Genomic DNA, 18,597 nt, shown 5'->3' on the forward strand with positions numbered 1-18,597 from the left:
TCGATATTTTGTATAAGAGGATAATCATGTAAAAGGTCAATAGAAGAAAAATTGATGAATCCGGTTCACTAATTTTCGGTGTTATTCACAGCTTTCCGACAATATAAATTGAAGAATTGAAATAAGACTATGTGCCATAACAAGGAATTTTGAAGTTTATGTGAAATGGGATCTGGGTATCAAACTCACTAACATCCAAAAAAGGCTCAGACTGCCACGAATGAAAATGTAGTGCCATGTAATCAACAGATTGTCTACGTTTTAACAGCCACTGCTATCAACTTTTGAAAGGCTATGTTTCTCGCGCTTTGTCCTCAGGGACGCATAAAATTGCAGTGGCAGCAGAGGATTGTAACAGTGGAAAGAAACAACGAATTAAAGGCATCAACGAGGAAAAACCTGAAAAATGTAGGGTATGAATACATAATTTCTAGCAATAAATGTATTCCTGCAAAAGCTCGTCCAGCACAGGAGGCAAGACACATTACTGATCGCTAACCTACATCATAACTAGACGGAATGTTTATTCTTGAGTTATTAACTGTATTGTTCCGGAAATTGTACAGGAAATTATATAGCAATCAAGATAAAATAAAGCCATCTATCGTCAATAACATTTAGGCATCTGACTTCTTAGATTTCAAGAATGCAGCACATTGTAATATAAACACAGGAAATCCAAACATACGCGAAGTACGGTGGCTACGGTTTGACGAATATAAGGCTCATATAGTTAAAATTAGGAGTCCTGGGAAGGTATCCTGTTCTGAGAAAAGATGGTTCAAATGGCTCTGAGCACTATGGGACTTAACAGCTATGGTCATCAGTCCCCTAGAACTTAGAACTACTTAAACCTAACTAACCTAAGAACATCACACAACACCCAGTCATCACGTGGCAAAGAAAATCCCTAACCCCGCCGGGAATCGAACCCGGGAACCCGAGCTCGGTGAGCGAGAACACTACCGCGGACGAGAAAATATGTACGACTACAGGACTTGAAGAAAATGCAACTATCTGCCCCGGATGTTACAAGCCACATCTGTGAAGAAAAGAATATGAAGATTTGATTAAAATGATGCAGTACGTGATAAATAATGACCACATACAGTTTCGCAAAAGCAGAATAACCTTTTACTATCTTTGCTGAGTATTGAACTATGACACTTAGAGCATTCCATTGCATTTCCATTGTTACATTACAATATTTCTAATTTTCTTTGGAAACTAGATCCGTACGATGCTTGATTTTAAAGAAAAGGTGTTGATAGTGCAGTTATGACCATTAATTACCTGGTACACTTAAAACTCATTCTCTCCAATTCATAATTCCAAGGCCGAACAATTGTAAAGCAATTTTCAGTAAAGATTCAGCAGCTGCCCATCTTAACACACAAAAATTATAAGTTCCAGTGTCTTCTGTAATACGACTTATTTTCATTCGATAATTTCCCGAAACCAGTGCCATATTAATTGCTAGCGTCCGTGTCGATGTCGGTTCACTCTGCAAGATGATTTCAACGCATGACATCCACAAAACTACGACGGATAGCCGAATTTTTCGGTATATCCTAGGGCTTGATACACACTGGGTTGGAGCACCTGACATGGCATGAAAGGACCCAAATCAAAACTGCGTTGGGAACAACGCTTCAACGATTCATGCCGAATGAAGAAAACCGAAGTGGCAGGCCATCTCAGACGCTCGTGGTGTGGTGCTAACAGATTATGCTCATAAGAGGCAAACCGTCATCAGGAGCATATTGCCGAAATCTGCTGACGAGAGTGCGGGAGGCGGTCAAGACGAAGCCTCGAGGGAATAATTTAACAAACGAAGGCGCTGATCCCAATGGTACACAAAACAGGTCAGAACATCACTGCGGAAACATCGAGAAAAAGCATCCCAAATTTGAACGCAAAATCCCCATAATTGGCGATTTCTACAGAAGCTCGAAATTCAGCCCGGACTTCATTGCGAGGTGCTTATAATAGTTCCCCACAACGAAACTTTGCCTCGAAACCTAGCTGAAAATCCAAAGAGATTATGGTCGTATGTGCAGTATGCTAGCTGCTAGACGTAATCAATGCCTTCTCTGCGCGATGGCAAGGGAAATACTATCTATGACAGTCCTACTAATGCAGAGTTACTACACACAGCCTTCCGAAATTCCTTCACCAAAGCCGTGCACAGAAACTCCGGTAGAGTCTTTATGACCTTTTCCTTTTTCTCTGACTCCAAGAGCCCACTGTTCATTGACTTTCCGGAGCACGGTGCCACTACTGATGCTCAGAAGTATGTGGACACATTGCAAGAACTGAAGCTCACTATGAAATCCCAACACCCAGGAATGTTGACGAACAGAATCATTTTCAGGCAGGACAATGTCCGTCCTCAAGTTATCATGGTTGTTTCGACTAACCTCCAGAAGTTTCGCTGGGAAGCCTTCATACAAGATGGTTCATTGATAGTGACTGGGCCAAATATCTAACGAAATAAGCATCAAACGAAAAAACTACAAAGAACGAAACTCGTCTAGCTTGAAGGGGGAAACCAGATGGCGCTATGGTTGGCCCGCTAGATGGCGCTGCTATAGGTCAAATGGATATCGACTGCGTTTTTTTTTTTTAATAGGAACCCCCATTTTTATTACATATTCGTGTAGTACGTAAAGAAATATGAATGTTTTAGTTGGAGCACTTTTTTCGCTTTGTGATAGATGGTGCTGTAATAGTCACAAACGTATAAGTACATCGTATCACGTAACATTCCGCCAGTGCAGACGGTATTTGCTTCGTGATACATTACCCGTGTCAAAATGGACCGTTTACGAATTGCGGAAAAGGTCGATATCGTGTTGAAGTATGGCTATTGTGATGAAAATGCCCAAATTGTGAGCCATATGTTTGTGACTATTACAGCGCCATCTACCACAAAGCGAAAAAAGTGGTCCAACTCAAACATTCATCCAGAATGAGATTTTCACTCTGCAGCGGAGTGTGCGCTGATATGAAACTTCCTGGCCGATTAAAACTGTGTGCCCGACCGAGACTCGAACTCAGGACCTTTGCCTTTCGCGGGCAAGTGCTCTACCAACTGAGCTACCGAAGCACGACTCACGCCCGGTACTCACAGCTTTACTTCTGCCAGTACCTCGTCTCCTACCTTCCAAACTTTACAGAAGCTCTCCTGCGAACCTTGCAGAACTAGCACTCCTGAAAGAAAGGATATTGCGGAGACATGGCTTAGCCACAGCCTGGGGGATGTTTCCAGAATGAGATTTTCACTCTGCAGCGGAGTGTGCGCTGATATGAAACTTCCTGGCCGATTAAAACTGTGTGCCCGACCGAGACTCGAACTCGGGACCTTTGCCTTTCGCGGGCAAGTGCTCTACCAACTGAGCTACCGAAGCACGACTCACGCCCGGTACTCACAGCTTTCGAGTCTCGGTCGGGCACACAGTTTTAATCGGCCAGGAAGTTTCATATCAGCGCACACTCCGCTGCAGAGTGAAAATCTCATTCTGGAAACATCCCCCAGGCTGTGGCTAAGCCATGTCTCCGCAATATCCTTTCTTTCAGGAGTGCTAGTTCTGCAAGGTTCGCAGGAGAGCTTCTGTAAAGTTTGGAAGGTAGGAGACGAGGTACTGGCAGAAGTAAAGCTGTGAGTACCGGGCGTGAGTCGTGCTTCGGTAACTCAGTTGGTAGAGCACTTGCCCGCGAAAGGCAAAGGTCCCGAGTTCGAGTCTCGGTCGGGCACACAGTTTTAATCGGCCAGGAAGTAAAACATTCATCTTTCTTTACGTACTACACGAATATGTAATAAAAATGGGGGTTCCTACTTTAAAATAAAAAAAACGCAGTTGATATCCGTTTGACCTATGGCAGTGCCATCTAGCAGGCCAACCATAGCGCCATCTGGTTTCCCCCTTCAAGCTAGAAGAGTTTCGTTCTTTGTAGATTTTTCTTTTGACGCTTGTTTTGTGAGATATTTGGCCTGGTCACGATCAATGGACCACCCTGTAGAATTCCGATCTCTCCCCATGCAATTTTCATACTTTTGAAGCCGTGAAGAAAGACATTCGTAACCATAGATTTGCTACAGATGAAGAGGTGAACACCTGGGTACAATCATTATTCCCTAGGCGATCACAAAAATGTTCTCACGAGGCTATTGACCGCCTTGTCTCTCAGTCCGATAAATGTACGAGGTCTATTTGAGAAGTATCCCATCTTTGGCAGGGAAAAAAACCTAGGTAAGCTGGAGCGTTGGAAACCTATCACCCTCATAATAATTTCCTTGGGACTCCACAACTTCTCCCAACGGTGCCGCCATTGTTGGAAGTACGTAGGAAAAGCCTCTTTCGGAATGGAGTTTAGCTCAGCTGTCGTTGCTGCCATAATGTCCTTTCTTGTCTGAAATCGCGTTCCTTTCATTGGCCTCTTGAGTTTGGGGAGCAGCCGGAAGTCGCATGGGCCATGTCAGGAGAGTAAGGAGCCTGTTGAAGCAGAGGAATCTGGTTTTTTCTCCAGAAAAATCTCAATCAAGTGCGAGGAATGTGCTGGAACCTTGTCGTGATAAGGCGCCAATTTCCTGTCGGCCGCAAGTCCGGTCTCTTGCGCCGCACACCATCAGCTAGGCGACGGAGGACATCTCTGTAATATCTTTGGTGACTGACTGACGTTGTGGTGCGTACTTGTGGTATTTGTGGTGTTCCACACCGTGGGAGTCAAATCAGTCGGCATCACTTTGACGTTGCTGCGCACTTGGCAGGCCTTCTTTGGTCTTGGGGAAGAGGAATGCTTCCACTGTGACGACTGAGACTTGGTTTTCGTGTCGTACCCGTGCAGCCAGGACTTGTCAGTAGTGATTATGGTGTTCACGAAGTCGGGGCCACTGTTTGTGGAGTCAGCATGTCCTGTGAGACTTCAACACGAATTTGGGTCTGTTCCACCATCAGCAGCTTTGGCACGACTTTTGCTGATACTCGCTTCATGGCCAAATCTTCGGTTACAGTGGAATCTGATAGTCACACGATGTTCCCGCATCACCACAACATTCACTTTGGCACTGACCTGGTCATTTCGGCATGTTGATGGCCGACCAGTGTGTGGCCCCACTCAACCGATGTGGAGTCGTCTGTACTGGTTCTGCCACTCCTTAATTCGTGTGATGTACGGAGCATCGTCACCGAAAGCCATCTGAACCTTCTGAAAGGTTTCCGCCAGGCTGTCGCTCAGTTTCTGGCAAAATTTGATGCAGTAGCGCTACTCTGGTCGTTCCGTCATTTCCCTTGCAATGAAAAATCGACGCGAGCACTACACAATACCTCACTCAACTGCTGCTTGGCAGCAACTGACGCTATCGACAAGAGGGACAATATTCACGCACGTGCACGAAGGTTCAAGGTCGGCTCATGCAAGTGGTCTACATTCAAATACATCGGGTGTTCGCAAAAAGAAAAAGTCTGATACTTTTCTAATAGACCTCATATCAACAGTTACGGCAATTATTTTTGAAATAATAAATAGTTTACTTACTTTCTTTCCATCCATCTCGTTTTAATTCGTCTGCCCCTTGTACTAAATGCATATAGTACAGGTTTCATGTTTCTTCCAATTAACAGGTTACATTAAAACATGTCACTGCACGTAACCTATAGTGTAGCAAACTGCACATGTTCGTGCTCAAATACTTTAGGGCTGACTGTGGGATCATGGGAATTTTTCCATTTTTACTTCTTATATTTTTTACGATAAACTGTGAATTGGTTTGAATATTATTAATCTGTAATTGCTCTTTTGCTCACTGAGTATGTTTTTTTTTGCTTTATTTATGGCCTTCTGTATGAAATATTCTTGCTGGATAGTGAGCATTCCCTCTCTTTTCTTGTTATGGCATAAGATTGCCGTGTTGTTGTGATTTTCTTTTATTGGAAGTCGTATACATAGGAGTGAGTACATTCACTTTTCAGTGCCGTTGTATGTTTTTTGCACGTAATACGAAAGTTTCTTCAAGTCATTCCAATATCATCACGGTCATCCAGATGGCACAGCTACACATTTGACTTGTTATCCGAAAGGAGGAGGAAGACAATACGGCAAGCCGATTTCGTGTATGTTGAGTGTTTGGAGTTTATGGACGCTCAACGGCGAGGTTATCAGCGCCTTTACGCACATTAAAACAAGCGAATGTGGATAAAATCTCTAAAATTGTTACATAGCCATGCACTCGTTCCCACCTCACACGAACGTAGAAAGAGTAAAAGTAGCTTTACATTAGATTAAAACACAAGTAAAGCGACAAAGGAGCTAAAAGAAAGACAAGGAAATATCACTGGCTGACCACTACAAGAAACACAGGTGAGCCAGTTACTGCAAGCCATTTCCTCCACAATTTCGCGAAGAGAACATTGCGGAATACCCGAGTAGCCGTCACCATGGTTAGCAATGGATACGATTATTTGCTGTGCCAGTCAAATTAAGAAGTAATAATACCAAATGACAGACATAGCTGTGATTTTTCACTGCACGACACATACCTACATCTACAGTTTCTGTGATTTACACTCAGTTACAACTATTTTGCCGACCGAAGTGGCCGAGCGGTTAAAGGCGCTGCATTCTGGAACCGCAAGACCGCTACGGTCGCAGGTTCGAATCCTGCTTCGGGCATGGATGTTTGTGATGTCCTTAGGTTAGTTAGGTTTAACTAGTTCTAAGTTCTAGGGGACTAATGACCTCAGAAGTTGAGTCCCATAGTGCTCAGAGCCATTTGAACTATTTAACAACTATTTTATTTTTTGATGACAGTGTGTATAACAGTAGATCATTGTTTTTCTTGTTTTATTTGTCTTTCAATTATCATATGGTAGATAGGATTGAAAGTCTGTGCTACTGATAATATGCTCTGTGTGAATTCATTCATTACTAACAAGTAAGTCAGTTTCATGATCTCTGAAAGGATTGGTCGAAGTCCTTATTCAATAGGCTATTAGCTCATGAAGAGATGTGCAGAGGTTCTTCGTATATGAAGGATCGTTTGTTCAGAAACTGTAAGTCAAGATCTCTAATACCCGCGTGGCATTAACTGTCGCATTTTCTCGTGAGTTACCATACTGCGCTTCTGTTCGTATCATGTTTCTGTACAGAAAAATTCAAAATCTGTGAGCTGAAGTAGCTAAATGTGTTCAAGATGACTTTGGGTGGACAGCCACTATTTGATTTTGAAAAGTCGGCTGATATGACCAACTACAATGACTGGACGTTTACTACTGAAAAGCATTTAAAAGGCGAGGGACTGTAGAAAACAACTGCTTGCACTGATGAAGATCCGAAGAAAGTACTCAAAGCATTATCTGTATATCTATATTAATAACAAAACTGTAAAATGACCGTGTCTGTATCTGTGCAGACTAGTCTCCAAAACTATTGAACTAGTTTTCGCGGCTTTTCACGGGTAACTTGAGCGTAGCTTGTGGGAACGTATAGGTTTTATACAATCAAAATCGGATCATGGAAAAACAAAGTAATTTAAAGTTTTATCTAAAATCATCTGCTAATCTTCGTAACTCGGATCTGTAATCATCACGGCGTAGTGCACCAAAGAACCAACAGATGGCGCTTTTTGTTTGGGGGGGGGGGGGGGGGGGGGGGGTTCCTCAACCGGTGAAAGGGAACTCTTATGGGATCACTTTGTTGTCCGTCTACGTCTGTCTGCTGTCCGACTGTTAAGAACTCTTTTTCTCAGGATTGGGTAGTCGTGTTGAGTTCAGATTCACGTCACTAATGTCTGTAAGTCCCTCGTGGAGTAAAAAAATTTAAGCTTCTACTTCAGTGCAATCAAAAGATACGGCGATTTGTGTCACTTGTTTCGATACTAGCAAACTCATTCTTCACTCTTCAAAAACCAAAGAGAACTTCCCGTTGACCTAGAATCGTGAAATTTGGCAAGAAGCAAGGATTCACGGTCCAAGTCAAGGAAAAAAAACCGAAATTTGTTAAATTGTAATAATATGAAATAAATATTTTTTACCATTACGAACTTAAAAATCTGTCGAAACTGTCAGGAACTACTGTAGGGAATTGACCTGGTTTTCTGTAATAGCTTTTCTGTAATAGCTTGATAATTCACGAAGTAACTTCCTGAGAAGCTGTGGGGTGTTGAGAATTGTTTCTTTGCGGACACCTTGCACAGCAGGAGTTTCCTGTTTTTAATCTTTGACCTCTCTTAATTAACATAGAGTAGATAAGAAACTTCCTGGCAGATTAAAACTGTGTGCCGGACCGAGACTCGAACTCGGTACCTTTGCCTTTCGCGGGCAAGTGCTCTACCAACTGAGCTACCCAAGCACGATTCACGCCCCGTCCTCACAGCTTTACTTCTGCCAGTACCTCGTCTCCTACCTTCCAAACTTTACAGAAGCTCTCCGCTGCAGAGTGAAAATCTCATTCTGGAAACAGAGTAGATACTTTTGATATTGTGTTCCTGGCAATATGAGGTACGTGAATTTCATTCATTGCAAATCCAATATTATAATATCTTAAAGGACTGATTGAAGTTAATACCCAATAAATATTTATATGCATTTACTTGACTGACACTATCATTTCAGTTTCACATTTCTTTGTTTCAACCGAAGATCGGTGATATTCAGAGGATATTACACGAACATACTGAAACATCTTTTACAAGTCGAGTCACGTCGTATTATCATCTAGCGTGTGGCCTTTTTTCTACACTTGCAGTGCATTTTCGCGTGCAATGATTAATGAGGAGTCAAAACAATAAACTGTTGCGATAATTAAGTGATTACAGTCAAATAAACACTGTAAAAAGTGATTTATTTTGTAACGGCGGGGATAGATGGCCACTACGGCGGGTGGTGGAACTGAGTTTTTAGTGTCAGGAAGCTGACAGTTCACCAGTCTGGACGGGGCAGCAGTGGAGCGGTGCGTGGGTACCTGGTAGTCGTCTGGCGTGTCAACTTGGAAACATCATTGTTAGAACATTTATTTATTATTCAAACTGCGACAGTCGTAATTAGGGTTTATCGTCCAGTCGACGAGAGGCCATCAGAGACTTAACACAAGCTCTGACTGGAGACAGCTGGGGAAGCAAATTGGCTCTGGCCTTCCGAAGGAACCATCGCAACAGTCCCGTTAAGTGATTTAGGGAAATAATAAAAACCCAAATGTCGGTCGAAAATTAGAACAGCCGTTATCCCGAATGGGAGTCCAGTTTGTTACGGCTGTCTCACCTCGGCAGGGTACGAAATGGATAGGAAATGCTGTCAGTATTCCAACAGCCACAAAAAGATGCGCATTCTTCCTCCGTAGTTAATGCCCGAATGATAAGAGCGCCAATGCAAGTTTTTTGTTGTGAAATATTTCACAGTGCGGCCACTGCCATTAAATCTCAGATTACAACTGCACTAAGGAAGCTCATCTCACTCAAGTTCGCCGGTAAACAGAGTTAGACCGGCCGGTAATATCCGGACATCTGTAGCCAAATGCGGCCCTGCATAATGGGATTCTCTAGTTTGACTAACAATCTGCGTCCTTTACATTTAGCGATGAGTTATATATGAGTACCGTCAAGGTTTTAAAAAACCATCAGAACTAAAGCGACCGTACCGTGTAAAACTATTTTTCTGTATGCATGGAACATCCCATCAACGGAAATTAAACGGGAAATGTACGAAACTTACGTAAAACAAACTTTCGAAATGAAGGTCAACATTAAGTTCTGGCGTGACCATGCCGATACTACAAAACTGTTCCATTTATGTTCGGAACGTTTTAATTATTGGGGTATTCAAGTTAAGAAGGCGTCATCAAATGGAAGACGGTGTAGGACAGAATGATGAAACTTTCGCAATGTTTCTGTGGATCTGATAATTCAGAAATATGAATATTTGACTGCTCAACTGAAGTTGCATCGGATAGGATTGTGGATGAAGCAAACATAATTTTAGACGATAATAGTGTCAAAATTGTAGTGCTAGTGGGAGTGGCGGAAACAGTACTCCTCAAAGAGAAGCTAAAAATTTTGGTGACTATGAACCCTCATCAGCAAAGGAATCCAGTACTGTTAGTATTTCAGGAAAATTTTCGGAAGAACGTCTTCAACATATTTATAGCTATTACCATACACCTCTAAGTAAAGTGGCGACCTACAGCTCGTTATTGAAGAGACATTCTTCTACAAAAATCACATCGAACATCAAAGTAATGTCTGATTATGTGGAGGAAACAAGCCGTCAAAGAACTGGAGATAAAACAACACATTCTGTCCCAATCTGGCATAGGAACGAATGAAGAAAAACGTGTCCATTGATGGCAGCTGAAATTTTGGACGATGCAAAAAGCAAGATAAACTGGCCACACAAAGTCTAAATGTTCTGTGGCTTTCATAGAACGTTTCAAGAAAGAATACAAAACGTGCCGTAGACACATCACTGCTTTCATGACAGCCAGAGATGTACAGAAAGGCTAAAATACTCGCCAATCTGGCCTCAGTTTTGTCGAAGACGTAAAACAGAAAAATGCAACTTTCCAGATACAGCCACACTGCATTTAGGACACTACCTAGAAAAGGGGAAAAATCAATAGTTGCCTCGATCCGGTCTGCATACAATACAACGCATAGTTATAAAATAGAAGTTGGACTTTCAGTGATTGGACACCTAATAAGAAAAGTGAATACTTGTCTTCAGGGAAAAAACTGTCGGCCCGAAAGTAAAAAGAACTGTTTGTACACAATCTTCCAGCAAACATACATTTGAGAAAACGTCAAAAGACTATTTAAAACGCTTTCTCGTGAATGTTGTTAATGGAAGTGTCACAAATAACAAGACGTATATACTACTTTGTGATTCCTGCAGTGAGCAAAAGGTCAACAATAGTAAGTGATTCATTTGCTGGTAAAGACAATGTATGGTAATTCCGCCAAAAACAACAAAATACGTACAGCCTATGGAGCTATATTTCTTCCGGCAACATAAAATATGCGCATGAAGGATAACAGACACTATAAGGACTCACTGCAGACATCAACACTAAGTTAGGAAATACAATTTTCGTAATGAAAGTACATTTTATTACTCATGATCAACTGTCTGCACCAATGTATCAGCTATGCTTCAATATTCCTGGCAAGTGGCTGGGTAGTATACTCGCACTCATCTTGCTAAAATAAAGAATGTGATTCAAGTGGCATTTCATTTTGCAACCCAAAATAAGTGATTATGGTGCTTGTCCAGATGATCTCGCCAAATGTGCCTATTGTGATTCTGCTTATTGTTTCATGCATTTCTTGAGGAACCTCATACACATTTCCAAAATCCGATAGTGTGCAAACTAAGAGTAACACAATCAAATGCTATCACCATTCTAATCACAGTGGTACCTAAAGCTTCGAAGTAGAACTGAACACCGAATTCCTCTTCGAGCACCGAGCGAGGTGGCGCAGTGGTTAGCACACTGGACTCTCATTCGGGAGGACGACGGTTCAATCCCTCGTCCTGCCATTCTGATTTAGGTTTTTCCGAAATCACTCCAGGAAAATGCTGGGATGATTCCTTTCAAAGGGCACGGCCGACTTCCTTCCCCATCCTTCCCTAATCCAGTGAGACTGATGACCTCGCTGTCTGGTCTCCTCCTCAAAACAACCCAGTCCCAATGCCTGCAGTTGCACGACAAGAAAGGCGTAAAGGACAATGTTACCATCTTCCTATTATCACAAGCGGCAAATTTCTGTGATGATGCATATACCTGTACAACACAACCAGAAGTAATACTTTAACGAGTTCGTTGCTTAATAAATTGATTTTAATCTTAACTTTCTAAGTGAGATGAAAGAAATGTCACCTAACGGTGTTTAATAGCGCTGAGGAACGAATATTTTTCTTTGTTATTGTGATATCAAACAGTCAATCGCTAAGCACGATTCCCTAACCAACCCCGTAAAACATTGCCAGGTAGAGATGAGACATTATCAACAAATGCTCTTTGACATCTAAAGCATACAACTTAATTGTCTACTTACACCATTAGTAAAAATCCTTTATTCAGGTAACCCAGTAGAGTTTGTTTCTCTGTTTTTAACCCACCTTTCTTCTATACCCAACTCTATGCTAGAATTTTTTTGTGGTTTGGGGTTAACAAGAAATACGTGGTGCAATAAAGTCGCTTGTCTCTTACAGAAGTAAAAGATATGATCCCTCTTGTCCATGTCTTCGTGCGGTAGCGTTCTCGCTTCCCACGCCCGGGTTCCCGGGTTCGATTCCCGGCGGGGTCAGGGATTTTCTCTGCCTCGTGATGGCTGGGTGTTGTGTGCTGTCCTTAGGTTAGTTAGGTTTAAGTAGTTCTAAGTTCTAGGGGACTTATGACCACAGCAGTTGAGTCCCATAGTGCTCAGAGCCATTTTTGTCCACGTCTTGCTTTTATGATTTTGTTAACAGTCACTGTTTTCGTCAGACAGCGCAAAAATCAGCTTACGCATAGCACTCCGAAAACAAGCGCAAATGACTATCGCTGTATTTGGGAGGCTAAAGGTGCGGCCCTAGTAGCTGCTTCTAAACAATGTGAAATGCAGCGTAAAACTCAGCCTCTGACTGGAGAATTAGCCGCACTTGGGAAGTGGAAGCAGTAGTAGAGAAGGCAGGCAATAAAATAATTATCTATTTATGGTCTTCCAATTCGACGTTGACGTAAGGATTTCTAAGTAGTATTGACTTCACAGTTTTTATTTTCTGTCGTAGTTGTGTTTAATGGGAAGTAGTTTCAAACTCAGTGTTCACCTGCAGTCGAAGTGGAGGGTAAAAATCGTAGAGGGAGACCAAGAGATGAATACACTAAGCAGATTCAGAAAGATGTAGGTTGCAGTAGTACTGGGAGATGAAGCTTGCACAGGAGAGCTGCATCAAACCAGTCTCTGGGCTGAGGACCACAACAACAACAAGCATTATGTGTGTACAAAATTACAATGAGGTTCACTCTGGTAATTACAAATCTAGATAAGTCTTATTCAGGTGACTCATCACGGTGAAATTTAAAAGAACGCTTCAGAACAGTTCACTTTAATACATTTCGTTTTATCAAACCTTAGCGGAGACACGATATCGCTGTACTGTGACGATAGTGCGCATGGATACTCAGTGAAAACACGCGATTGACCATGATCTGTAGGTAGAGGGCTGAGTGCGGACGGCCATATTAAATTACATCGCGACTGTTCACATGATTAATACTCAGAAACGTGTGCAGCAATCGTGCAAGATGTTTTCGTGGTTTTGGTTTGTGTTTTCACTTTAATGAAGTTCTTTTTGACGATAGGTGACGGTTTGATAATATACGTTGCGTTTGAAACTAATCATCAATAAATTTGGATATAAATGCAGTTACGACAGAAAATATAAGTAGTGAAATAATCTTATCTGCACTTAAGGTGACTGGCGTCTTTATTGACAAAATACATCGTCGACGATCTACATGTATTGAGAATCACTACAGGCATGTATGCGATCTGAAGCTTTCCCGGCTTACATGATCCTTCCAAGGTTCTCGGGTGTACTGCCGGATGCAATTGTCGAAGGTCCACGATAATTCGGGGAACAATCGTTCCGCCTGATGACGGCAGAACTATTGTACGCCGAAATATCATGGACCTTCGATGATTGCATCCGCCCAATGAAATCGGACATATTTTTTGCCACATATGCTTGTTTCACACAGACAAAGAGAAAGATTAGACGTGTTGAAAGCTCAAAAATTAGAAAGTACATATACAGTAAATGTAAAATTATGTTCTGTTACAATTTAAAAAGAACAGCTTTAGATATGTACCGAAAATTGTGAAAAAATATAACATGAAATAAAAGTATCGGCATTCAGTATTCCATTTTAGTTTCGATATAACGGGGGAGGGGGGGGACAATACATATACACATTTTGGAACAAATATCGATATTTTATCAACAGCCCTATTTTGAAGCACTACGGGGATATTTAACAATAAGATCTCGTGAGAATTTCACACATTGTTAAGAACAGGATTTGGGAGAGCTCCGAGGAAAGTGTTGGTTTTTTGTATCTTTCTCGGGTTTGGAGCAGGATGATTTAGTTGAAAGTGTGCAGCATTTCTGCAGACAATGTTTCTGGCATCACCAACTGCTGCGGAAACGTTATGGACAATTCTTTATGTTATTTATTACTGTTTACAATTTCGAAACCCGCCACCTGTAATCCAGTTCGGGTCGCATTTTCACGGAACTACAGACAGTTGTGTAGAATTGTTGTTAACACTTCAAGATTTATAACTGAGACCCTTTTAATAATTAGTGAAATTAATGATGCAGTTAGTAGAAAATCTATAAATGAAAAGGTAAAGCACCAAAAAACCCTTAAACCATGATCCTACATCTGTTAATCATCTGCACTACCATCGCAGGAGACGGCTTAATGGCAGTTCTTAATCTTAACTACTGGGGAAACATTAGGTTTAGCCGGCCGCGGTGGTCTTGCGGTTCTAGGCGCTGCAGTCCGGAACCGCGGGACTGCTACGGTCGCAGGTTCGAATCCTGCCTCGGGCATGGATGTGTGTGATGTCCTTAGGTTAGTTAGGTTTAAGTAGTTCTAAGTTCTAGGGGACTGATGACCTAAGATGTTAAGTCCCATAGTGCTCAGAGCCATTTGAACCATTAGGTTTAAGGAAGACATGTTCTTCAGGAGGCTCCTGTTGCCGAATCATACATGCATGACCCATATTATCATTAATTACGCCTATGCGAATAAGTCTTTTTACCCTAGGCAAAAGAGTTTGTAAGTGGGAAATAAAAATTTGCACCCTGGTTCGCAGTCCAAGTTAAACTGCAGGCCTCACCATAAGTGGCTATTCAGAGGTCGGAGAAGTGTAAGGGTATACAGTCTCCTACACCACAAAGCTCATCAAAGTACTTTTGCGTTCAAACCAGCCTGTGTTGGAGACAACTTCACCTTAGAAAATAGGGTATTCTACACCTTTTTCCGTTGGAGCCGCTGTGAGTATAACACAGAAGAATCTCAGAATAAACGTTTTTACCTATCATAAAATGCTACTTATTGGATACAATACTTTAAGATGAAATCCGGCATGTAAATAGCCCCTCTTTCCGTGCGCCACGTATGTAGGCCTGTGTGACGGTCAGAACACTTCTAGCAGAAAATTACGTTGTCTCCGCTCTTCACTATAGAATTTAACACGTTGTTTTTAATCGAGGTGAAATCCTAAGATTTAAGTTAGGGCGTAGCCCAGAGATGCGTCCCATTGTAATTACTGTTCATGGCATATATAAATAATCTGATGGATAACATAAGAAGCTGTTCGTAGATCATGATTTAAATGGAACAGTCGCAACTTCTTAAACTTTGAGGAAAATCAGGGGAGACGGGCGGAAGATCAATGCTTGATGCAGGGACTGGCGACTGACCATAAGTAAATGTACCATTTTTCACACAAGTGTAACAGTCCATTCGGTGATCAGTCACTGGAAACCGTAACAACTGCGAAATATTTGAGTATCATTCCGGAGTGACCTAATGTGAAACGAGAGGAAGAGACGCAGATGCTACAGATTCGTTGTAAAACATTTACTTAATTGTAGGAATAGATAGCTCATAAAATATCGGGTGGCTATAATTAAAGTGCAGCTACTTACAAAGGTCTAGCGTGGGCTGTAACTGTCGTATGACAGCGAATCTTGGTACATATGCTAATGCGTTAATGCGAAAACCTATTTACGCTGGAAAATTAATTCCAGTTTTGGCCACCAGGTGCAAATCTGGCGCTGTGAGTGCAAGAAAGACGTACAGAAATGTTTCCATACGCAGTGGATTAGAAATGGGACGTGGACAGAAGAGGTCAAGTTAGTTAGTTAGTTAGTTGGTTTGTTTGAGGGGAGGCGACCAGACAGCGACGTCATCGGTCCCATCGGATTAGGAAAGGAAGTCGGCCGCGCCCTTTCACAGGAACCGGCCCGGCATTTACCTGATGCGATTTAGGGAAATCACGGAAAACCTAAATCAGGATGGCCGGACGGGGGTTTGAACCGTCGTCCTTCCAAATTCGAGTCAGGTGTGCTAACCACTCGCTCGGTAAGAGGTCAAGAGAGGCACAACGTCGATATAATTATTGACTGCTGCTTTCAAGATTTGTTCAATGTGAGCACCAGTGACGACGAAATGCTGCATTCGTAAAACTACGTGATTAACAGTTGCTCGCAGCGGTTCCGGTGGAATCTGGGCAACGTGTTCCCGTATACTGGTCTTCAGATCAGGTAGAGACCCTGGTAAACATGTTATTTTAAGTACACTCAAAGGAAAACTCACATGGATTGAGATTAGATGATCTTGTAGGCCATTCGTGGAAGCTTGCATTAAGCAGACCTTTCACTCGGCTAGTGACATGAAGTGTTGACACGTGTTGCATGAAAACAGTGGTTTCCGCCAGTTGTGCTATTCCAAAGCAGGAATCACATGCTGTACAAGGAGGTCTCGATAACGTACAGGCGCCACGGTCAACCTGACCGGACCTCTGGGTATATTCTCTTCAAAGAAGAACGGACCGAGAATAAAGATAGTTGTGAATCCACGTCACACAGTCACATTGGCGACTGTAATGGCTCTTCGTGTACAACACGCTTTTCAACAGTGACCGAAATTTGGTAGTTCTCATTACTCCACAGATGAGGAGTGCCACACCGAGTTCACCTGCGTTTACGAATTTCATTATCTTCTTTAAACCATTTAATAACCTCGAGCTTCTCTTCAGACCTTTCAGTAAGCGATGCCCTCTGAATGAAGCACTATAATTGCTGCCGTTCACACAAAACAGTTTCACTAACAGCGCAAGGTCTCTCTTCTCGATAGTCATACTGGCTAACGTTATGGCTTGTAAAATGACAACGTGCATGTCATTTCGTCACAGTGTACAGCGCCAGATTTGCGCCTAGTGACTAAAATTGGAAATAATTTGTTTTCCAGCGTAAATAGGTTCTGCATTAAGGCATTAGCACATCTACCAAGTTTCGTTGCCGTAGGATAATTAAAGCCCACACTGGACCTCCGTGAGTGGCTGCACTTTAATTATTCAGTGTGTGAATGTTCTAAGAAGAGTCGAGCAACGTACTACTTCCTGCTTCATAGATCTCGTAAAATGACTATGTCGGGAAAATAAAAGAAAGTCGAGCTCATACGAAGACTTACTAACAGTCGCCTTCAGGTGCACGATTCGTGAACTGAACAGGAAAGCAGAGAAAAAGATGTTGGTACTCCAAGTACCCTCCTCTTCGTACAATAAGGTGTCTTGCGGGCTACAGAAGTAGATGTATGAATGAACCTGCCACAACTAACACGACCCTGTCGCTCGCTTAAAGTTGTTTATGGGAGCCAAATCCCGATAGGACGGCTGAACAGTGTGTGCAGTATCATCTAAGCCATGTACGGAGGTCCTCACAAAAAGCTAAAAATGAGACAGGAAAACAGTGCACATACCGACGGAGTCCATTCCGTGTTGAAGGGCGACGGCAGAAGCCGCGTCACGCTCTGGTGGCTTCACGTCGCAGCGATTACGCAGGCGTCAGTGGAACATGTTAACACTCGGGCTGCGGGACACAAACGGTGCTACAGGGTGGGACAAGCAGAGAGATACGGAGTGGCTGGACACACAGCCAGCGAGACTGATTATGTTATCATCCGGAAGAGCACACAAGCCGACTGCGACCGCGAATAACCACAACTCCCAACAGACAAACACCGGGACAGCCAATCACGACCCCCACCAGCCAGAACGACAACATCTGTCGGTACACAGATCATCTTGTCGCCCAGATGCGATATGCGGCAACGCCATTGATCAGATGTTAGTAGCTGGTGAAAGCGTCGCGATCATGTTGTCACGAATCTCCCTCGCATCCCAACTTCTTTTTCACAAAATTATGAGCTGTCCGTCCGGCCATTGACGTGTCTGTTCACTGTATTCAGCTTTGTGTCAGTGTCGTAGTCTAACGTTCTTTTTGCAACAGCGAGGTGTAGGGGAGGGTCCTATGATAAAAGTTGATTCCGAGATCTTGTGTGTTTTCACTAGCATTCGGCACTGGGATCCCGTTTTGCAAGGCGATGAGCCTCCAGACGTACATACCTGCTACTTGTTCCACCCAAGTACCACCTGTTATAACGCTTGCGTTCCGTTTTGGAAGTTGACTCTTTAATTCCTTTATTGTAACATAGTTTACATCCGTTTATTTGTTGTTCTCGTTTCTGTGAAAGGCCTATGCGGCATCTCGCCTGCTCTTAGTTTTCATTACTTTTACTTGCGACGGTAATACAGTAGAGTCTCGATAGTTCGAGGTGAACTGGACGGGAACCACCTCGAACTATCGAAAACTCGGAATATCGAAATTTAAATGGGAGAAAGAAATATTATCTTAATGTAAGTAATAAAGGTCAAAATATGAACTTTATTAAAATAAAAGTTTTTACACATGCATTTGCATTGGCAGAATAACAATAATTATCTATTTAGACAAGTAATAGTGAAGTGCGTCATGTTTGGCGAAGCTG

General features: G+C 42.5%; 1 protein-coding gene across 2 annotated transcripts in view; it reads right to left on the reverse strand.

Annotated features, from left to right (window-relative positions):
- Positions 1-18,597, reverse strand: part of LOC126481506 (b(0,+)-type amino acid transporter 1-like) — a 438,794-nt gene that overhangs the window by 176,838 nt on the left and 243,359 nt on the right. Inside the window, exon 1 of one of the 2 annotated variants that reach the window (XM_050105302.1) lies at positions 17,530-17,678. The exons of the other annotated variant lie outside the window; for it this stretch is intronic. Coding sequence (XP_049961259.1) covers positions 17,530-17,542 — 13 coding nt within the window. The 5' untranslated portion in view covers positions 17,543-17,678. Of the gene's footprint in view, positions 1-17,529; positions 17,679-18,597 lie in introns of those variants that run through there. 2 annotated transcript variants of the gene reach the window in all.

Source organism: Schistocerca serialis, chromosome 5, assembly GCF_023864345.2.
Source record: "Schistocerca serialis cubense isolate TAMUIC-IGC-003099 chromosome 5, iqSchSeri2.2, whole genome shotgun sequence".
Classification (NCBI taxonomy): Eukaryota; Metazoa; Arthropoda; class Insecta; order Orthoptera; family Acrididae; genus Schistocerca; species Schistocerca serialis.